A 24,068-nucleotide genomic window follows, 5' to 3' on the forward strand; every position below is an offset into this window, starting at 1 on the left:
TTTTAACCAATTGCGTGCGTGGATTTTGGACAGTGAACGAAGATTGTATATTAACTGTCGTCAGCAAACTCCGAAAGTGCAGTATTGATAATGATCCACAAAAATCGTGCATTATTGAAAGTGTCTTTAGCTTCAAGGCTTGCAGAAGTGAAAATATATTCCTCAAATAATCAACAATCCAATACCAAACAAAATCGAAGAGGATAACAAATTGAAGCGCCGCCATGTTCAAAGGTAAACTGCAGCTTAATAAATACATTTTTGTGTGCGATTGACTTGCTTGTTGCTTGATTGTGAAAGCCATCGACTTCGCTTTGAACAAGCTTCTCGCTGACTGTGTTTATGAACGACCACAGCTGATGAACGATTTAAATTATGAACCATTGTAAGCTTTATTTCTGACATTTCTGCACGGCTTTTTTGTGATCTTTATATTATTGATCTAATCCCATGTTATTATGTACTTCTACACTTCTTATTTTTAAACATTATTGTTTGAAGTTCGTTTAGTCGAAAATCTCTTGCAGTGTACTCAGATTGTATACTACACGAGGCTACGCCTCGTGCTGTATGGAAAATTTCTCGTTCATTGTGCGGCTAGTGTGTGCGTGTATTTGTCAACAAAACACTCACAGCAGTCTCTAACACATAAATATCATGAGTTATTTAACTTCCCCTTTGAAGGTGATTTCATGAGACAACGCTTAAGCCACTTCCAGTCTTAGGCCCTTTCTAGGTCAAGAGTCTCTTCTTTAAAAGTCTCAAAATCCAACCTAAGCATCTCTTCAGACATTTTTTACGGAGGCCATACATCCCAGGCGCACTATTGTTATACGCACGATTTTGCAGTCCGGCTGTCATAGATGGCGCATTATTTCTTGGACTATCACAGTAGGAAGCGTCTCTTGCTAGAGCGCTCGTCACCAGGACGACCGGCCTCGCGGTCTTCTAATTTCCATCTATAGACATAGAAGTTAAGTCAATTCCTTTTGGGGCAGTTTTTAATTGAAAAGAGTAGAAAAAGAAAACTGAATGGCCTTGTAAAGTTTGCTTAAGTACACATCCAACAACTCTAAAGTGCATGATGGTGGAAGATCCGCAAAGAATATCTGAGACATCACTTAATGGTTAAAATGATCGTTTTGAGATTTTCAATGCATTTCTGGACCGGGTTTATTCCCCGGGAACGCGAAAACGGAGAATGAGTAATTTAAAGCGATCTCTTCCTTCAATCGAAACTGATTGTTGTATTTCCCTAAGCAAGAAAATATTAAATCCAAGTCGGAATTTTAATATACCGAAATTTGCCAATAAATTCTGCCTAAACTCTAATGGGAATGGTAACCCCCTTGCCTTGCCTTTTCTATAGTTAAGCGGTTTTCCCGGCCGGATTTTGTTGGGTTGGTTTCTGTACTTTAAATTAACGCATATTACATTCATATCAACTGAGGTTAATACATCTCCTTCTGTCGAGACAAATTTAAACCTAAACTCGAAATGCTACTTTTTAATTGAAAAGAAACCTAGAATATTGCTTGAAATAAGACATAGAGCTAAGAAATTGAGATTACACTCAATAATTTATAATGACTATGGACGAATGTAGCTACCTTTTGATCAATACACTACAAACAAATATCATACAAAAAGAAAGACATTACTTCCGCTAAATAAAGTGAATGAATAAATTAATTAATGAGCTCATGAAGATTTTCTTTAAATCCACCGTATATACATAAAAATTCTCCTTAGTTTTCTTCTTGCCATAAGCTACCTTAATGAGCTACGTACCCACTGGGAGAAAGACGTATCCTGGTTTCTAAATAAAACACAGTAGTCATGATATTGAAGAAAACATTCAAATGATTCTCTTCTCTTTTGTGAAATTTTTAAATCACATTATAAAGAAGAAGCGAGTATATGTTTACGAGCCTGGTCATGCCAGTGTCTTATTAGTTTTTACGAAGCATTTTAAGCGCTAATGCAGAGCTCAACATCGTCGAGCAAATAACGAATTCAAGGAATAAGCAGCAACAGCAAACGTTCAGAATACTTATTAGTAAAGAAAACAACTTGAAGCCGATTAAAGGGAAACGAAGCGAAGCAAATCCTCAACTGTCTGTACGATCCCTTCCCAAGGCATATTGTTCCATAAATCAAGACCTAACGTTGTTTTTAACACCGGAAACCATTCTGTATGGAAAATACCCCACTTTGTTCAAACCAATGGTAAATTTCAGATCAGAAAAAACGTCGCTAAGTTGTTCACTTCACTCTTCACGGAGACGAACACGACTACTTCCAGCCGAAACGTCGTGCAATTTCTTTGTCGCAGTCCTTCGTAAATTTCCTTTGAAATTTCTACCAACTGCAATCATGTATGAGGATTTTTGGCCGTAAATAACGGTAGAAATGACATTACTTTGGGTAATGTCTGCAGTTTTAGCAATTTCAGTAAACATAAATAGACTTTAAGTTTAAGTATTTATGTTATCATTTTATTTTATTTCTAATGTCAAAATTTAATTGAAGCCGGAAGAAGTAATAATATACTAAAATAAGCGAGGATGGCTACTGCATATTGAGATGGCTTAAAAACGAGAAACGTGACAAAATCGAGCCTTGTTTTTCCAAGAGGAGCCGTCCTTGATGTAGCCACTTTTATCCCATGGGAATATCACCAGCCGATGAATTGCTATTTGAATAGCAAATGCCAGTCTTTGGGCAAAGTGGCGACGGTTTATTGACACAGACGACATTTTAATGGTTAACGTATTCTTGAAAACGTAGAGTTATTGCCTTTTATTTATTCTCTCTCTATGTTATGCCACTCATGCAAACGCTCTGAAGGACAATTGTCTTTTACATTAACATTTCCATATTAACTACTTTTCTCGCACGGAGTTTGGTAGTCGGTTTCTGCACTTAAAAGAAGCACACCAATAGAGGATAAAAAGTATGATATATCCTGTTGAGACATATTTCTATCGAAATTAAACTACGTATCAATAGAAAGGAATCTCAATGGAATACTGCTCAAAATAAGATCGCGTGGGCTAAGATATTAGAATCCACGTGACATAGTTGTTTGAGGGTTAGTTGATTGATTGATTGATTGATTAATCGATTAGTTAATTTACAAAATAGTGCACCTGCGCTGGAGTGTTTGCTTTGTTAATGCACTACAAATAAATATCATATAAACGAGAAGATATAATCACGACAAGTTAAAATTGTTGTTATAATGTTTAATCTCCAAAAGTGAGTGATTCTTAAAGAACACTGCTCAATCAAGATGCGCTCGTCTCTGAACGTTCGGTTTATTCTGCAGCTATGCTGCGTGATCGCGATCGTAGCTGCTGATGGTAACAACACTGCACCCGTGTCGACTCCGCTTCCCGCCAAAAAGAGCGACAACTCAATAATCGTCAACGTGAATCAGAATACAGGCAACGCTGAGAAGGCCATCAAATCTCTTGCAGAAACTTTGGAGAAAAAATTTCAGCAGCTTATTCGCGTAGTCAATGCTACAACTCGTGGTAAGCCCAGCGTTGAATCTGGTATAAAATTGTGCCTATTCTTTGATTTGATATCTTTGTTTTGTTTTTCACTTAAATAAATTGCATTTTATCTTTGACGGGTGTTGTCCTCATTGCGTCGTGTGAAGAAGCACAGTGCTTTGTGCCGTGTTAACCTCTGCCTGTTGTTTGATTTAGTTTCTCTGTTTTGTTTCTCGCTTAACATTTGTTGCATTTTATCTTTTGCAGGTTCGTCCTTTGCGTCGTGTAAAGACATTTACGTGAATCATATGTAAGTTATAGGGTTGTAATTCCGGTTATAAGCCCTGGGCTTATACAACTTCATAAGGGTTTTTGGGTAGGCTTATAAGTAGAGGGGCTTTTATCCGGGAGGGCTTATAAGCGGGATAAAAAAAAACCGTTCTGAAACGGGCCACGGAACTGTTGATCGAAATACGTTTTTAAGTTAAAAACGCATAATAAAGCAACAGTTAGCCCTGTTCAGTACTGTTATCTGGCATAGCGGGGCTTATATCCGGGGGGATTGTTTCCAAGTAGATGGGCCTATAACTGGGCGGGGGAGGGGGGGGGGGCTTATAAGTTGGGGGATTATAACCGAAATTTTACGGTGTATGGATAATCACAGCCACCCAATGAATAACAAAGAAAGAACTTAAAAGAGCTAACTATTCAATTTAGGTGTTAAGGATGTTAACCCTCGGACGTACAAGGGGGGGGGATGCCACCCCCCCCCCCCGTAAGGTTTTTTCCAATTTTGAAAAAAGCATTCACCCTGCAATGCTGAAACTTTCGGTAGCTGTTCATTCATCCTTTGCGGAAATTTTGATATGTCAACCATGTGTCCATGGTATATGACGTTGCCATGGCAACGTCACAAATACAAGCAAGTCTTGCCAAAAGTCATCATTTTTAACATTTTTCTTGATTTTTTCCAGTTTTTTAAAACAAGAGCGTAAGATTTGTTTATTTTAACATTCCATAAGCATTCTAGCTTGATTTTGCATCAATTTCCGTTATTTTGTGACTTTCTAAGAAAATGTTGAAATCCAAGATGTTGGATCCAAGATGGCGGCTCTTATGACGTCACGTGACGTCATATGACGTCACAGCCAATAAAAGTTATGTCATCTTGTAGAGTAAGCTAAGGGCTTTCTTCTTAGAGCAAAAAAATTTCGCTACGCCTTAATATAACGAAAACTCCGGGGAGGGGTTCCAAACACCACCCCCCCCCCCCCTTGTACGATGATGGGGGTATGAGTTTGCTTGTACGTCCGAGGGTTAAAGAATAAAAAAATCTCAGCATCAATGAAATAACTATATCCCGTTCGTACATTTTTTAACAAGTTCTGATAAAAAATCTCGATTTTAAATTCATGGACAATCCTTTCCTTTCGCCGCCGCAGTTTATATAATCTAGTCACCGGTTTCATCAAATGAAGTTTGATAATTTTTTTGCAGAAAAAGACCTTTCGAGAAAGCTCTAAATTTAAGTTTGGTTGTTCAGAAATTGTCTTGCTGATGAGTAATCATCTAGAAAGGTAGTGGGGAAAGAATTTTTACAGATGGGGTTTACTTCTCATCTACTAATTATTTTTATTATTTAATTTTTTCCTTGAAAAAGTGAGATGAATTGAAGTTCTAGGTATAGCTTTTACGTTATTACCTGTTTTTTTTTTTAGATTGTTTTTCTCAAAAATATATATTAGTCGAAGTTCTAAGTTTCGCTTTCACGTTATTACTTGCTTTGTTTTATAATAAGGTCGCAAGAGAACAGAGCTTACTTCCTCCAAATGGACTCTGGGAAGGTCCCTGTTTTCTGTCACATGACGAGTCATGGGATTGGAGCATGCGGTGGTGGTGGATGGACGCTGGCCATGAAAACTGACGGTGCAAAGGTAACACATGACACATTCTTTACAAAGAGCCATATAACGAGATAGGCATTAATTATTAAAAAAAAATGTATTAATCAGTTCAACTGCAAGCTAAGTGATTGATGTTTGTGTCGCATTTTTTTATTCTCAATAGTCAACCTTTCATTACGATTCCAAACTCTGGAGCAACAAGGTCGACTTTAATCTTCCAGGAGGAAAGACTGGGTTTGACAATCACGAAACCAAGTTACCGACCTACTGGAATACACCCTTCTCCAAGATCTGTCTTGGTATGAAGATCGGCCAACAGATCAACTTCCTTGTCATTTACAAACAGGCCACCTCTCTGTACTCACTGATCGCTGATGGGAACTTCCGCGCCACCTCACTGGGTCGAAACACGTGGAAGACGCTGATTGGTTCACAGGCCTCCTTACAGTCCAACTGTAACAAGGAAGGTTTCAATGTTGTGAGCACTAATAGTGCCTATTCTAAGGCAAGAATTGGTGTCCTTGGTGACAATAATGAGTGCCAAACCTGTGATTCCAGAATCGGGTTTGGTACAGGAGGGAATCCTGATGACTCCAACAAGTGTGGAAACGTGGCATGCTGCTTAACAGATAATGGTGACAAAAACATCAAAGCCATGGGATACATTTTGGTACAGTGAGAAGGAATCTGACAACGTTTTAATTGGAAGCTTGTCAGACGATTTGCTGTCAAAACCTTTGAAACCGCAAACATAGATACATTTTAGTTGTATGCCAGGATGTGCTGTTAGTAGATTTAAGAGACAGGAGTCAATAAAGAACAAATAAACATTGGTGCTGGGAATAAAAAAGTGTCCGACTAATATTTTGTTGTTATACTTATACATGCACCACACAAAAAATCATCCCCTTGGCAGAGCCCCCTAGGGCAGGGGGAGGGGGGGGGGGCAGAGGTGCTATACTGCATGTTCGAGACGCACTGAGCCCTCTTAGAGAGTAGTTTTGATTGTTTTAAACGTACTGACATTATAACGCTCTATTCGCAAACAACGGCGCTGCCCTTAGCTTCTTGCTATGCTGGTGCTCAAACGCGGGTGAAAGCGACGGGGTACCGGCCGATCCCTTGAAAATTTGCATTTTCTTCTAAGTTTAACATTGAGAAATTAAATTGTCCCAATTTTTTGACGACAAGTTAACGCTCATAGACGAGTTTCCCCTACCCTTCTTCGCAGACGTTCGTTGGGCTCGGGGAGAAACAGGTTACGAGCCCAAAGATCGTATGCGAAGGAGGCTAATTTTCCCATTGTTGTTGTCCCTGGTAGGCGAGTCAAAAAGAGACAATGTGTAAGCTCGTCACTCGGGGTCACGTGTCCCTTGCCAACTTTGCTGCTATTTATAAAGAATCGTATGAAAAGCTCTCTTGCCTGGAGTGGCTCGGTATTGAGGGTCATCCTCCTACCAGGGACAACTGTTTCCATATAAACAGGCCCTTAATAACCAAGATGCAGATAGCAACTTTTCTTTTCTGATTTAAGATTAAAGTCGGCCCCTTGAAAACAGACCAATACATACAGTGAAACCGATTTTGTGTTGAACGTTTTAATAGTTTGAAGGCCTGTACATGTTTTTCTCCTGGGCTGAAATAGAAAAAAGCTCAAGCCGCAGGCGTGGGTTCTATAAGCCATTCAAAGAAGCAAAATACGTGTCATGATCTTTATCAAAGTATACAGACGTAAAAACTTTAAGTTTTATTCCTGTTACAAAATTTCTACAATGATGCATTTCATTTGCGCGCTCATAAGCGTTAACATTTTACACGTATTTACTGGAAAAATTTTACTCGTACTGTTAACCGATAAGTCAAATTTATTCTTTGCACAATGACAATTATAATGAGAAAATCAGTTATTTTATGATCTCTTTACTTTTTTTTTTAACAATAACAGTCTGTAATTAAGTATTTCGAAATTGAGTTTTTGCTAAAAAAAATTACTCTTTTTGATTTTATAGGCTTTCTAACTGGACTTCACCGGGATGCACGTCTTCAACTTGTTATACTGCACCGCGGATGTCTTACTGCAAGACAATGTCTTACTGCAAGATAATGTTTAAAGATTAAAACCACAACCACAAGACAATGTCTTACTGCAAGACAATGTTTAAAGATTAAAACCACAAAACAGCGTAAGCGTATCCAGTCATCGTCAAACAAAAAATGGTTTGATCGGGAATGTAGATTAAAAAGACATGAATTGAGGAAATTGGCAAACCAAAAACACAGAGACCCCCTGAACTCAATTTTACGTGAATATTACCACGTCGTTCTAATGCAATACAAAAGTTTACTTTAATCTAAAGAGAACGACTATTGTAATAGCAAGCTTCATAACTTGGAGGAAGCTGTTAACAATTCAGATGTGGCTAATTTTTGGAAATGTTTAAAATCAATGGATGACACTATTAAAAAAGAAGATACTCCTTTAGAGTCAGAAGAAAATTGGCTGCAATATTTTGAATCTCTTCACTCCAATGATCGACTTAATCCCATTCAAGAGAAAATCTGTAACGAACTTCAAGAAGAAGAAGTCCGGAAAAAACAATTTCGGCCATTAGATCACTTGATTACCGAAATTGAAATACGAAAAGCTGCCAAAAAGTTAAAGAACAACAAATCTTCTTATTCAGATAAAATTAAAAATGAAATGATTAAAGCAAGTATCAACGACCTTATGCCCGTATATTACAAACTTTTCAATGGAGTTCTAAATTCAGGTTCCATGCCTCAAACATGGTGTGGTGGTTTCATAACGCCAATTTATAAATCGGGTGGAAGAAGTGATCCGTCAAATTACCGTGGTATCTGCGTTTCGAGTTGTCTGGGTAAACTGTTTTGTTCTATTTTAAATCAAAGGCTTCTCGAGTATTTCAACACCAATCATATATTACACAAGTCACAGATCGGCTTCATGCCTAACAATCGAACAGCAGACCATGTTTTCACACTCCGAACTTTGATAGACAAGTACTTCCATAATCACAATGGCATGCTTGCTTTGTCGATTTTAGAAAAGCTTTCGACTCAGTCTGGCATAATGGGCTTTTAAGTAAGTTATTGCAAATTAATTTAGGAGGATCCTTCTACAATTTAATTAAAAGCCTTTATTCTAAGTCTTCTTGTTCGATAAAAATTGATCAGTATCAGGCACGACCCTTTCAATATATGAGAGGTGTGCGACAAGGCTGCGTTTTAAGTCCACTACTTTTCAACCTTTATATTAACGATTTACCGTCCTCATTTGAAAATATTCTGTCTGATCCTTTTGTCCTACCAAACGGTACAAAATTAAACGCTCTACTATATGCCGACGATTTAATTATTTTATTACGTTCCAAAACAGGTTTGCCAAACTGTCTTAACACATTAGACACATACTGCAACACGTGGATGTTGAGCGTAAATCCCAAAAAAACCAAGATAATGGTTTTTCAAAAACGTGCGAAAAAATGTACTGAACATGTATTTTACATAGGAAATCAAACAATTGATGTTGTACAAGATTATACTTATTTAGGAACCAATAAAGGAAATTTTAAAATCTCACTTGATCACCTAAAAGAGAAAAGACTTCATGCACTTTTTAGTTTGAGACGACACACAAATTTTAGTAGATTGAAACCTTCTCTTGCCTGTAAAATCTTTGATGCAATGATATCTCCAATTCTGCTCTATAATAGTGAAATTTGGGGTGGTTATGTAAAATCTGATTTTAAGGCCTGGGATGGTTCACAAATTGAAAGAACACATCTACAGTTTTGTAAACGCTATCTTGAAGTAAGTAATAAGGCTTCTAATGTTGCATGTAGAGCTGAGCTTGGTCGATTTCCTCTCCTTATCGCCATTAATCAAAGAATCCTCAACTATTTGATATATCTCCAAGAAAAGCAACCGGATTCTTTTGTTAGACAGTCTTTTTTAATTTCATTAGAACTTCACACCGCTGGTAAAAATAGTTTTTACTCTAATCTTATGAAGATATCCGAATATTTTAATTGTGGTAATTTTAATCCTGATTTAGTAGACACCGCAAAAGTGACAATGTTTCTGCAGTCAATGAAACGGAAATATATTTCGTATTGGCAGCATACTCTACAGAATTCTCAAAAACTAGAACTTTATAGATCTTTTAAGAACGAATATGCTACCTCCAATCATCTAGAGTTAACTAGGAGAGTTTCTGATAGGAGAACATTAGCTAAATTACGTATTAGTAATCATAAGTTAATGATCGAACTAGGCAGATATAACAATACGCCCAGACATAATAGGCTCTGCCCGGTCTGTGATTGTAATAAAACCGAAGATGAAATTCATTTTCTCTTTTATTGTTCCAAATATACAACAATAAGAGATAATTTTTACAAGAAAATACAGCCTATCATCTTAAATGTCAGCCGACTGCCAGTGCCTGACTTGATTTTAGAATTAATGAATTCTTCCGATCATTTTGTGACCATGCAATTGATTATATTTATATCATCTTGTTTTGATTTACGTAACAAAATACTATCAATGTAAATAATTTTATATGAATCATTTTTGTTTTTTACTATATATTATTATTTTCTTATTTTTATTATTATTATTACTAAATAAGTTTACGCTTTTGCATTATTGTAACAAATTTACAGTCATGCAAATAAAGCTTCTTGTTGTTGTTGTTACTGACCACCATAAGAAAAACAATTTCTCGAAATGTAAATTCTCCATACTGATTCCCATACATTTTTTATAATGTTAGTTCGGAGAATTTTGTGGTACATCAAGACAATAGTTCCTTGATGATAATTCTCGTTCTATTCACTAGCTGTGTGCTAGACAATACAGTGGGCAAATTTAGGTTTTGATTAAGGGCTCTTAAACAGTCGTACAATCATCTGTTATAAATATTCTGTAAGACAAAGTAGGATCTGTTTCTCAGATGCCACAAACGCTGCCCGAAAAGCCTCCTATTCTTATTATCCAATCAGAAGGCAGTCCGAGCGCTCTCCGGAAGTTGTCTACTCGCCAGCGGCATGCGCATAGAGGTTACGCCACGTTAACGCTGACGTGGCGTTAGGCAATATTCAGTGACCTTTGTCGACTTTGTATTATTGTTTGAATCTCGGAAAAGAGCATTATTACATTGGATAATTTTCGTTTTCAATATATAATCATTCGTTTTCTAAATTAGAACGCTTGTATGTATAAGCAGACAGTTTCTTTGTTTTTAGCATCAAGAAATTTATTTTTCAATTGTAGTTCCTTTATCATGCGTGATTTGTTATTTGCCAGCGTTTCTATCTGCATTGTAAATAGTCAAAACAAACAAACAAAAGATGGTTTGAATAAACATTTTGTGAAACCCCAAACGGTAATTAACCGTTTAAACTTTCTTCCCTTTCCAGGAGCAAAGGCCATTATCCGGGAATCACAGATTGTTGAGTTCACGCAGCGCTTTTGGTCGGTAGTTATTGACAGTAATGCACAACTTCGCAAAATGAATTCATCAAAGCGCAAGTAACGCCGAGGATTCTGATGTTCCAACCATGTTTGGTGTATACTAGCTTCCTACTGTACATACCGGTGGACATAATGGGCATTGCGTGAGCGAGAGCTACTTACGGAAGGAAAAAACCGCTAAAAAAAATGGCAGCAAAATCTTCGAATGAAATATCTGAGAAATATGCTGAAGGACTTGAAGGGAGACATCGCGGGTAGGGTAGAATAAATTATAATGAAGCTTACTAACAATAAATCCTTCTGCTGTTTGTTAAGCATTTATTATTAAGCAGACTCTGTTTTCAAGTTCGATTCCAAGGATCCAATTCTCTACATCACACACACGGGAAAAACGCAGAACTATTTTTTAGGATAAAAGGTAATTCTAGCTTGATTTAGTTACGAGGCAAGTGTTTAAAAGTAAACAAAATAAATTCAGCTGGGTTGTGCTTGACTGCACAGGTCGATAATAATTTAAAGATTGGGAAAAGAAAACGCAACCGGCAATTGAATAAAAGTTACTTGACTGCTTTTAGCCGGGTACAAATTTTCGCCAAATTGAAAGTTTATATATCAAAACAACGTGTGTCAATGTGTTTTGGAAGGAAGTTGTATTTTCGAAAAAGGTCTTCAATTTCGCTGCCTAATACTCCTAATTTACAACTGAAGTTGTGACGCCATTACATTTATCGAGCGGATGTAGTGTACTGTCCAGGATTATTTCGAACCCCAGCCTTACAAAAGTATTTATTTCATGGTTAATAATGATGACAAATTTAAGAAGTGATCATTCAATTAATTACAAATTAAAACAGAACTTTTGGTGAGGTGATCATCAGGTGAGTCTTGTGCGCTTCATATTTTTAAAACGGAGTAGATTACAACTGAAAATAACCAAGCGTAAAATAAACAAAATGTGGAGAAATCTGATTGGTTGAGAAGTACTGGCAGGAAAATGTATCTTGTTTAGAGACGGCATCATCTAGTGTTATGAAAAAAAAAATGCGAACACTTCACAGTAAATTACAACTGTTCACCCATCGGACTATTATAGCAAGAAATTCGTGAAGAGATCACTCAAAAGATGCGCTCGACTCTAGACGTTGGGTTTATTCTGCGACTAGTCTGCGTTATCGCGATCCTAACCGTGGCTGTTGATGGGAACAACACTTCACCAGGATTGAAGACGACTCCGGCTCCCGCCAAAAAGAGCGACAACACTATTATTGTTAACGTGGATCACGATTCACACAACACTGAGAAAGCCATCAAATCTCTTGAAGCAACTTTGGAGAAAAATTTTCAGGAGCTTATTCGCGTAGTCAATGCTACATCTCGTGGAAAACCCAAAGTTGAATCTGGTATATAATTGTGTCACTTGCTTGATTTAATTTCACTGTTTTGTTTCTCGCTAAACACTTTTGCATTTTATCTTGACAGGCTCCGCGTCCTTTGCCTTGCTTATAATTTAGTTTCTTTGTTTTGTTTCTCGCTCAACTTTACTTAATTTTATCTTGGGCAGGTTCGTCCTTCGCGTCGTGTAAAGACATTTACGTGAATCATAAGTAAGTTATTGCTCAAGTGAATTAAGGAATGGGTCAAGCTAAATTTTGGAGGGGGTGGTCTAATCTAAAAGTTATTTAAGTTTTCGCTTATAAACTTGCATAAGGTTAAATGTTTGTACAAAATGTTTCCGGTTTTTGGTTCAAAGGTCATTCCTGCTTGGTCACGTGACATACCACACCCAATTATTGGTATAAATTTCAAACCAAATTTACGAGAACTTGCAAATATAATAATTGACTAATTTTGATTTCTGTGAATGGCTGTAAGTACCAAGTATAGAGAACTAATCGGGGATTTACAAATTTGATTCTTTTGTTTCAATTACAACGTCTTTCCTTTGGAGAGGGACTGGGACTAGGCAAAAATAGGAAATAGTGAAGAAATGATAAACATTTTTCAGAATCCCCGTTTAGCAGGACGTTTGACTAGGTGAGGTAAAGGTTTTGAGAGCAAAAACGAGAGTTTTCTTGTACATTTACTTCCCGTAACTTAAATGCACTTAATTTTTACAAATGTGGGCGTGGTCAGTCACGTGACCACTTAGAGCTGAGCCAATCATTAGAAAATTTCATTTCTTATATAATTTAACAAAAAGAAGCAACGTTTTTAAGGAAAAGAACAAATCAAGAAGAAATGACCAAAACGTCGCATGAAAACAAGAACCATGCCTTAATTGTCATAGTCTATAAGATTCGAACTTTGGTCGGACACCGTACCTCACCGATTTCGCTGAAATTTGGCATGCAGTCTTGTTTTAGGGTCCTAACTACCAAATGGATATTAAAAAGTTTCAATTCTTTTTATTTTGGAAAATATCGAGAAGGCCGATTTGAAGCGTCCGTGACGGCTCGCCAACATGGCGGATCGAAGATGTTCTTGTTAGTTCGACACTGAACCTGCCGTCACAGTTTCTCGATCATACTTGGCATAGTTATAAAGAACTATCTTTCTTCTTTCTATATATCAAAATAGATTTGGCAAATGTTGAGTTTGGATGATCAACGGCCAAGAAGTTCGAAGGTATGTTAACGATGTTTTGAACAGTCTCAAATTTACTACAAAATGAAAGGCTAATAACTCCACTGTTATCTCGATTTAGAAGTAGCCATTTACCATGAACAAAGCTTGTTCATTGGTGAATTGATTCCATTAATAAAAAAATTGGGGAAATGTAACCGTTAAGAATAAAAAATTATGGAACCTCTAGTAAATTGGCCATTTCAGCGCCAATTCAGCGGATCAGCTCATTTAACAGCAAATAATCGGGAGAAACATGAAAGGGTTACAGTCGTTTATAATAAGCAGTTTCCATGTATTCTTTGCTTATCTGAAACAAATACATGATCTTTGCCAAAGATATGGCGATTTTTGAGCGTACGATCGTTTCTCCAAATTTTTATGTCGGCAACTTTATTTTATTTGTTGTCGAGATTATACGCTGTTGTTATTCAATATTCGTTTCACAAGAACTTCTGTTGCTCGCATTTCCCAAATCACTGTTTAAGAAATTGCCCATTCCGTAACAGGGTCATTCTTACTTTTTCTTTAAAAATTACTAGGAAAGCAAGAATGTCATAGAACGGTTTTATACTAGTAAAAATACCTGTCAGACAAAAATTCAACTGTTTGTGTTATCTGGCTGTTTTCACAAATATGCAAATTTAGGAATTCTTAAAGTGCCTATCTTTAACTATTTCACGCTTAAAGATTCCTCTAAATCTTTTCGCCTACCTTTAGGACAAACGAAGTTTTGTGTCTCCAAGCAGAATGCTCGTTATCAGCAATGAAAGTCGAAGAGATACAGAAGCTCGAGTAAAATTCTAACTGCTGTGAAATGAACATCGTTTGAGCTTGACGTGTATTTATAGATTGCTCATTTAACAGCAAATAATCGGGAGAAACATGAAAGGGTTACAGTCGTTTATAATAAGCAGTTTCCATGTATTCTTTGCTTATCTGAAACAAATACATGATCTTTGCCAAAGATATGGCGATTTTTGAGCGTACGATCGTTTCTCCAAATTTTTATGTCGGCAACTTTATTTTATTTGTTGTCGAGATTATACGCTGTTGTTATTCAAGTATTCGTTTCACAAGAACTTCTGTTGCTCGCATTTCCCAAATCACTGTTTAAGAAATTGCCCATTCCGTAACAGGGTCATTCTTACTTTTTCTTTAAAAATTACTAGGAAAGCAAGAATGCCATAGAACGGTTTTATACTAGTGAAAATACCTGTCAGACATAACTTCAACTGTTTGTGTTATCTGGCTGTTTTCACAAATATGCAAATTTAGGAATTCTTAAAGTGCCTATCTTTAACTATTTCACGCTTAAAGATTCCTCTAAATCTTTTCGCCTACCTTTTGGCCAAACGAAGTTTTGTGTCTCCGGGCAGAATGCTCGTTATCAGCAATGAAAGTCGAAGAGATACAGAAGCTCGAGTAAAATTCTAACTGCTGTGAAATGAACATCGTTTGAGCTTGACGTGTATTTATAGATTGCGCTCGAGCTCCGTTAATTAAGTTTATTCATTTGGCGATCAGATAAAAATCAATGAATGATCAGTGGTGCCTTCGTATCCTCTTTTGTTCTTTTACACAGTGGCCTGAATTTGGAACCGTTCGGGGAATGGATTATCAATTACTCTTCGTTATGCCATGTCACCCCTTAATGTGGGAGCGCCGCGCCTCAATTCACGATAAAAAATTTATGGCCGCCCGGTCCATTTATGTAGTTCTCCGCCAGGTCTCTCAATAGGCAGGTTACGAGCCTAGTGGCCCATCCGGCCGGAGCTCATACCGGTTTCCGCAACGTGAAGCGACAACGAGTATTTTTTACTCCACCCGGATGGGATGCTATTCCATCGCAGGGTTACCTCCCTTCCCGAAAAGCTAAAGATTGACTGGCAATCATTTTTTAACCTGGGTAAGGAAAGGGACTCTGGGAGTTGAGAGGCTTTCCAAAGAACTTAACGCATTGTCCCCCAAAAGCTCTATCCAGGACTGTTTGGTCCAGAGTCCAGCGCAGTGACAATTATTAGGCCATCACGCTCCCCAACCGTGAAAGAAAGTGCAAAAATCTGCTTGTATAAGCCCTGGGGTTGTACAGTTTGGTACGAAATGTGGGCTTTTAAATGTGTTAATTAAGTTTATTCATTTGGCGATCAGATAAAAATCAATGAATGATCAGAGTTATTAAAGTCCATTTCTAAGCACGAGAGACACGGAAGTTTGTTTCAGAAGCATTTATGCATAGAAATACCGGTTTATTATTGACTGACGCGGTTAAAAAATACTCGGCTTCTAGCGGTAAATCTGCATTTATAATAGCTGGGAGTTTGGGGTTTTTTTTGGTGTTGTTGTAGGAAGGCGGGGGGAGGGGGTGGAAGTGGTGCCTCCGAATCCTCTTTAGATCTCTGACACAGTGGTCTGAATGTTGAACAAAAGAGCTCATCTGTTAATAAGCATAATGCGAGCTGATTTTGAAATGAACATGACTTTACGTTTGTGTCATCAGTAATTATAATCATTTCATCGGGCATTGTGGCGTATTTTGCGGGCTAAAATGGAGAATTCAGCGGGCTAAAATATATTTTAGCCCGCTGTGGTGGACCAATCAGAAACAAGAAAAAAACGAAGCCAGCCAATCAGAACTGAAAACCATTCAACTGTTCGCGCCGTTTTCTTGCTGGCTGGCACAAGCTGGCATAATTTCAAGCTTCGTTTAATTTGAGTCGAGACGCTTCAAAACTGTTTTTGAGCTTTATAACGACAAAATGTTTGAAGGACTGAAAGGAAAAGCAAATTTTCAGTCTTCTCAGCTAGATGAAGTGGAATAACAGAACCTCAAAGAAGAATCCAGGCGGTGAAGTGAATGTAAGTTTGTCTTCGTCGAGCAAAATTCGCTCAGTTTAATTTCAGGCATATTCCAAACTGCCAGTACAGTTAACAGCACAAGTAATTTTAACACTTCTAAATGACGACTATTTCTTTGCTGCCGATAGAATTTTGTAATTTCCTTTTCAAGCAAAGATTGTTTTGAGTAATTTTGCGGTTTTCTGCCGAGTTTGGTAAATTTTTAAACCTAGTTTTCAATCAGAAATAAAACGCCGACTCGCAATGGCAGTGTTCAAGTTATCGCTTAATACTGTTTTTGATTCCTTAACTTAATGCCCTCTGAAATGATTATAATAGTAATAGAGTTGATGTTCTTGGGCGTAAATATGTTTTTGGCCCTTCTCAGAGCTCATTTTAGCCCTCGCCTGCGGCTCGGGCTAAAATGAGCCTGAGTCGGGCCAAAAACATATTTACGCCCGCGAACATCAACTCTATTGTTATATTATCGTGTTCGAAGAAGGCGTGGCTTACTCGCGGCAAGAACAACATAACAGTGAAGCTAACACATTTTCCTCATTGATTTGAAATGAATTTCGAATCAATTCTTTTTAGGGCAAGTTAAAAGATACAAATGTTTTTCGTCCAGATTTTTACAAAAAAAGCAGGTGAGAACTTGGCTGTTTTTGTTATCTCGGACTTTTTTTTTATTAAAGTCGAACCTCTCGAGCTCCATAAGGACACCTCTCGTGATGCGTCATGACTTACATCACGTATGTCCTTATCGCCGACCTAGCTAGGTGAAGAAAGGGACTACCGTAATTACTCGAGTAAGCGCCGCGGCGCTTATTAAATTTTTTACGCCTCCAGTGCGGCGCTTATTCGAGGGCGGCGCTTATTAAAAAGTTTGACGCCACAAAGAATCTAATCCTTTACATTTATTAAAATAGGGTCCCCTGATTGCCAAAAGTCGTCTCTTGCTGAAGATTGTACTGAAGAATGTTCAATAGAAAAACTGAGCGGTAAAACAAGCACTTTGAACTGCAGAACGTCGCTTTTGATGGAAAGAAATGGAAAAGAATTCTGTTTCTAGTTAAACAGATTTCCTTGAATAAGCGCCGCATCGGGACTGCGGCGCCGGGGGCGGCGCTTATTCGAGGACGGCGCTTATTCGGGGGCAGCGCTTATTCGAGTAGATACGGTATGATAGTACAGAGGCTTTCCGAAGAACTCAACGCAATATCCCCCCAAAGCTCGAACCGGGATTTAAAAATCTCAAAAAAGTGTTAATATGAATTGTAAATCCACTCATAGCGGTCTGGCCTTACTAAAACCTGGAGAGAGAAAAGACAGTGGGCAGATAAATGAAAGCTGTTCGAGAGTACGCTGTTGAGCAGATTCTGTGAAATTCCCCTTTTTATCCTTTTCTCTCATAAGCCCTCCCAATTCAAGGCCCATATATTTCTTCCAAGTCAACTGTCAAAGTTTAAGGCCACTTTTTTCCTACCAGGTTACCGTCTTGAGAGTTTTAAATTTTATTAAATCTTGGTGACACTGTCCCTTTAATTCATTAATGTAATTCAAATCAGTTTATAAAAACGTTTTTCAGAAAACAAGAAGTTTTTTTAATTTCGCTTTAAGCCACCGCACCCCAACCACGGATATAAGACCTACCACATTTAAAAGCCCACATTTCGTACCAAACTGTACAACCCCAGGGCTTATACAAGCAGATTTTTGCACTTTCTTACACGGTTGGGGAGCGTGATGGCCTAACAATGGTCACTGCGCTGGACTCTGGACCAAACAGTCCTGGATAGAGCTTTTGGGGGACAATGCGTTAAGTTCTTTGGAAAGCCTCTCAACTCCCAGAGTCCCTTTCCTTACCCAGGTTAAAAAATGATTACCAGTCAATCTTTAGCTTTTCGGGAAGGGAGGTAACCCTGCGATGGAATAGCATCCCATCCGGGTGGAGTAAAAAATACTCGTTGTCGCTTCACGTTGCGGAAACCGGTATGAGCTCCGGCCGGATGGGCCACTAGGCTCGTAACCTGCCTATTGAGAGACCTGGCGGAGAACTACATAAATGGACCGGGCGGCCATAAATTTTTTTATCGTAAATTGAGGCACGGCGCTCCCACATTAAGGGGTGACATGGCATAACGAAGAGTAATTGACAATCAATTCCCTGAACTGTTCCAAATTCAGGCCACTGTGTAAAAGAACAAAAGAGGATAGGAAGGCACCACTTCCACACTCCCTCCCCCCCCCCCCCCCCCCCCGAGCCCCCTCAAAAAAAAAACTACACCAAAAAACACCCCAAACTCCCAGCTATTATAAATGCAGATTTCCCGCTCAAAAATAAACCGGTATTTCTATGCATAAATGCTTCTGAAACAAACTTCCGTGTCTCTCGTGCTTAGAAATGGACTTTAATAACTCTGATCATTCATTGATTTTTATCTGATCGCCAAATGAATAAACTTAATTAACGGAGCTCGAGCGCAATCTATAAATACACGTCAAGCTCAAACGATGTTCATTTCACAGCAGTTAGAATTTTACTCGAGCTTCTGTATCTCTTCGACTTTCATTGCTGATAACGAGCATTCTGCCTGGAGACACAAAACTTCGTTTGGCCAAAAGGTAGGCGAAAAGATTTAGAGGAATCTTTAAGCGTGAAATAGTTAAAGATAGGCACTTTAAGAATTCCTAAATTTGCATATTTGTGAAAACATCCAGATAACACAAACAGTTGAATTTTTGTGTGACAGGTATTTTTACTAGTATAAAACCGTTCTATGACATTCTTGCTTTCCTAGTAATTTTTAAAGAAAAAGTAAGAATGACCCTGTTACGGAATGGGCAATTTCTTAAACAGTGATTTGGGAAATGCGAGCAACAGAAGTTCTTGTGAAACGAATATTGAATAACAACAGCGTATAATCTCGACAACAAATAAAATAAAGTTGCCGACATAAAAATTTGGAGAAACGATCGTACGCTCAAAAATCGCCATATCTTTGGCAAAGATCATGTATTTGTTTAAGATAAGCAAATAATACCTGAAAACTGCTTATTATAAACGACTGTAACCCTTTCATGTTTCTCCCGATTATTTGCTGTTAAATGAGCAATCTATAAATACACGTCAAGCTCAAACGATGTTCATTTCACAGCAGTTAGAATTTTACTCGAGCTTCTGTATCTCTTCGACTTTCATTGCTGATAACGAGCATTCTGCTTGGAGACACAAAACTTCGTTTGTCCTAAAGGTAGGCGAAAAGATTTAGAGGAATCTTTAAGCGTGAAATAGTTAAAGATAGGCACTTTAAGAATTCCTAAATTTGCATATTTGTGAAAACATCCAGATAACACAAACAGTTGAATTTTTGTGTGACAGGTATTTTTACTAGTACAAAACCGTTCTATGACATTGTTGCTTTCCTAGTAATTTTTAAAGAAAAAGTAAGAATGACCCTGTTACGGAATGGGCAATTTCTTAAACAGTGATTTGGGAAATGCGAGCAACAGAAGTTCTTGTGAAACGAATATTGAATAACAACAGCGTATAATCTCGACAACAAATAAAATAAAGTTGCCGACATAAAAATTTGGAGAAACGATCGTACGCTCAAAAATCGCCATATCTTTGGCAAAGATCATGTATTTGTTTCAGATAAGCAAAGAATACATGGAAACTGCTTATTATAAACGACTGTAACCCTTTCATGTTTCTCCCGATTATTTGCTGTTAAATGAGCTGATCCGCTGAATTGGCGCTGAAATGGCCAATTTACTAGAGGTTCCATAATTTTTTATTCTTAACGGTTACATTTCCCCAATTTTTTTATTAATGGAATCAATTCACCAATGAACAAGCTTTGTTCATGGTAAATGGCTTGTTCTAAATCGAGATAACAGTGGAGTTATAAGCCTTTCATTTTGTAGTAAATTTGAGACTGTTCAAAACATCGTTAACATACCTTCGAACTTCTTGGCCGTTGATCATCCAAACTCAACATTTGCCAAATCTATTTTGATATATAGAAAGAAGAAAAATAGTTCTTTATAACTATGCCAAGTATGATCGAGAAACTGTGACGGCAGGTTCAGTGTCGAACTAACAAGAACACCTTCGATCCGCCATGTTGGCGGGCCGTCACGGACGCTTCAAATCGGCCTTCTCGATATTTTCCAAAATAAAAAGAATTGAAACTTTTTAATATCCATTTGGTAGTTAGGACCCTAAAACAAGACTGCATGCCAAATTTCAGCGAAATCGGTGAGGTACGGTGTCCGCGAACTTTAAAAAAAGCTCGAAAATTATGGAGTATTACACTTAATTCACGTGAGTGGGTTGCAAGATAAGTCAGTCACGGCCATACCATGAGTAAATAAGAAAAAAAGTAAGACCTTAACGAAAAAACTAAGCTATTTAGTCATTTAGGATGTTAAAGTGCAAAAAAATAAGCGATAAACGAAATAACCGTAATTCAAATTCTCAAACAATCCTTCCCTTGTCGCTCTAGCAAAAGCCGCCGCAATTTTTTAATTGTCATATTTTTTATAATTTCTGGATTTAACAAAAATGAAGTTTAAATAATTTATTGTACAACAGGACCTCTTGAAGAAAGCTCTAAATATCAGTTTTCCTGCTCAGAAATTGTCTTGCATGAGTAGCCATCTAGAAAGGTGATGGAGAAAGCATTGCACAGAGGCGGTTAACTTCTCATTTATTTCTAGCTTCTCAAATAATATTTATTAAGTTTTTTAGTTAAAAAGGCTACATTAATTTCTTCTAAGTATTGCTTTTACGTTATAACCTGTTTTGTTTTGTAATCAGGTCGCAGGGGAACAGAGCTTACTTCCTCCAAATGGACTCTGGGAAGGTCCCTGTTTTCTGTCACATGACGAGTCATGGCCTTGGAGCATGCGGTGGTGGTGGGTGGACGCTGGTCATGAAAATTGACGGCGCTAAGGTAAAACATGACACTCTATAACCTAGAACAATGTAATCTAAAACATTTTCAAACATTATGACGTATTCTTATGGCGTTATGTTTAAGTGACAACTTTCGGAGTATTAGCGCTGTGTTTTTTCTTTGGAGGCAGAAAGATTCGATCGAAACCTTTAGTTTCCCGTTCAGAGAATAAACAAATCTAGTGCTTGTTACCTTGACTGTAAGTAAAGAAGCGTAAAGTCTTCCAAAACAATTTTTGTGACAAAATGTTTACTAAGGTATAAAATAAGATTCTACAGTTGTTTTAAAAGTGCTATGTAGTTTCTACGAAATCACCTCAAGATCTCAAACAATTGAAGAAAATCCTTTTATTGGGATGGAGTAACTCTCCCGGCATTTGTATTACATATCGCGATTATTGTTTTTATTCTCGATAGGCAACCTTTCGTTACGATTCCCAACTCTGGAGCAACAAGATGGACTTTAATCTCCCAGGAGGAAAGACTGGTTTTGACCACCATGAAGCCAAGTTACCGACCTACTGGAACACACCCTTTTCCAAGATTTGTCTTGGTATGAAGATCGGCCAACAGATCAACTTCATTGCCCTCGACAAGCAGGCCAACTCTCTGTACTCACTGATCGCTGACGGGCAATACCGCGCCACCTCACTGGGTCGTAACACGTGGAAGACGCTGATTGGTTCACAGGCCTCCCTGCAGACCAATTGTAACAAGGAAGGTTTCAATGCACTTAGTGGTGGTAAGATCTATTCTAAAGCAAGAATCGGTTTTCTAGGCAACCAACAAAATGACTGCAGCAGCTCTGAGTCAAGAATCGCGTTTGGTACGAAAGGATATCCTGATGACTCCAACACGTGTGGAAACCCAGCCAGTTCCGGGCACTCACCAGATAATGGAGGGAAGAACATCAAAGCCATGGGATACATTTTGGTTCAGTGACACTCTAAAGGAACTGAACATTTTCTGCTTTTTTTAGAAAAGGGCCATAAGCTTTATATAAGACTTAATATACTGTACTGAAAGAGGCGTGCGTTGTCTAAAGTCGTTCAAGTCTTGTACTGATTAACATGCATGTGTAGTTTAATAAACAAATAAACTTGGTAATAGAACATGCAGACTAAATAGTGTCAAAGAAAAACAAATGCAAAACATTTTATTTCCTTTGTTTTATTTTGCCCTTAGCTATTCACATCAAGTATCACTATTTTTTTTTTCTCTCTGGTCATCATTAAGAAAAAAAAAAATACCAACCGCTTTTCTGAAAATATACAACAGCTAGAACGTGCGCAAACTTCATTTGTCCGAAAGTATCGACGCGATTGAATGACTTCATTACGGATCGGCGCTCATTCAAACGTGTCACCCGGGAAAAGTGGGGTACCCATGACGTTTTGCGGGCACCAAGCCTTGGAAACGAGTTTGCAAAGGTTGCCGACAGTTTCGGTTTCCTTAGATCCTGAAGTGACAAATTCTACTTGTCTCCCGGGACTAAACACAAATTACGGTCTATTATTTCCGCCGTCTTAGCAAAAACAATGGTTGATACTACACAGGGGATTACTTGATTGACAGTACGTTACGCATGCTTTGTGTTTAATTTTAAGCTTATTTGCATTTTTCCGTGCGTAGCTTTTCAATGGGCGCATTTCCGTAATGTATCACTTCGAGTAAGTCAGATTTCTCTTCCTGAGGCAAAGTTGCAATTGTTATCAAATTATGTCGCCAAACCCAATTCAAACACCAGTTAGCCATGCAATAAACATCATCTAGTTTATTTTCACGATACCAGGCAAAGACAATGGACGTACATGCACCTTATCACATGAGTTACAAGGGAGATTCAAAAGAGTTATTTATATACCGAGATTAGATTAGCTATTTAAAATGCTAAAATTTCACCAAAGTTAAGAAATAACTTTACTTTATTTTTTTCGTCTATATTTGTGATTCGATTTTTCCAGAATTGATAAAAAAGGGACTGGTTTTAAGTGATATATAAATAATGCTTTGAACACATGTCCCGATTCCAGGAAAGCCGATTAGAACTAACCCAGGATAAAATCGTCCTAATCCACGGAATAAGTTTATCCTTCGATTAAATTCGGTTCTTCAAAAGATGATTAGCACTATCCAAGGGACAAACTAAGGGTTAAATGTAACACTCCTGGCGTGGTGAATTAACTTACTAATCAGGTGAAAAGGCTCACAAACAAAACAAAATGGTGATTTGGGTTTAATGCCAGGTCCGGTGAGGAAAGAATGCAATCTAGCGGCTACTAACTAGTTGGGCGAAAATCGCTAAATTTAGTACTCGCTTACAAATACTCGAGTATTTGATTTTATGGACAAAATCGTCTTAGAGTTTAGCTCATTATCGAAAATTCGGTTCTTCTACAAGTTGTTTATCTAATTCGGCTGAACTAACAGTCAATCTCCGTATTCAATGTAGTCTCCTTTGCTTAGTCCAATGCCTTTCTTTCTTTCTAATATTTTCCTTCAGCCTAATAAATTGTTTAATGCTATTCTTAGTTATTAGCCGGCCCGTTAAATGCACAATCCGGCGTTCCATGTTAAAGAAATTTACAAACTTTTATCCTAGCTCAAATAAAGTTCTCAGCGACGATTCAAGACATCTCCTTGTGAAGTTTACTAAAGTAGTTATCCAACAAATCATCACATTCATTTGACAAGCTGAGGATAAAGTGCATGATGGTGGAAGATCCGCCATGAATATCCGAA

General features: G+C 37.8%; 3 protein-coding genes across 3 annotated transcripts in view; all 3 read left to right on the forward strand.

Annotated features, from left to right (window-relative positions):
- Window positions 1-24,068, forward strand: part of LOC144636272 (uncharacterized) — an 85,460-nt gene that overhangs the window by 26,422 nt on the left and 34,970 nt on the right. The window lies entirely within an intron of this gene.
- LOC144636458 (putative skeletal organic matrix protein 5) lies at window positions 3,272-6,239 on the forward strand. Its single transcript, XM_078495670.1, has 4 exons — window positions 3,272-3,539; window positions 3,768-3,810; window positions 5,299-5,434; window positions 5,568-6,239. Exons 1-4 carry the CDS (start codon window positions 3,296-3,298, stop codon window positions 6,081-6,083), a joined length of 939 nt encoding a protein of 312 aa, XP_078351796.1. The 5' UTR covers window positions 3,272-3,295; the 3' UTR covers window positions 6,084-6,239.
- Window positions 10,790-22,438, forward strand: LOC144636438 (putative skeletal organic matrix protein 5). Its single transcript, XM_078495649.1, has 4 exons — window positions 10,790-12,303; window positions 12,465-12,507; window positions 21,189-21,324; window positions 21,744-22,438. Exons 1-4 carry the CDS (start codon window positions 12,027-12,029, stop codon window positions 22,266-22,268), a joined length of 981 nt encoding a protein of 326 aa, XP_078351775.1. The 5' UTR covers window positions 10,790-12,026; the 3' UTR covers window positions 22,269-22,438.

This window comes from Oculina patagonica, chromosome 13 (genome assembly GCF_052425735.1).
Source record: "Oculina patagonica isolate OP01 chromosome 13, crgOcupat, whole genome shotgun sequence".
NCBI classification, from domain to species: Eukaryota; Metazoa; Cnidaria; class Anthozoa; order Scleractinia; family Oculinidae; genus Oculina; species Oculina patagonica.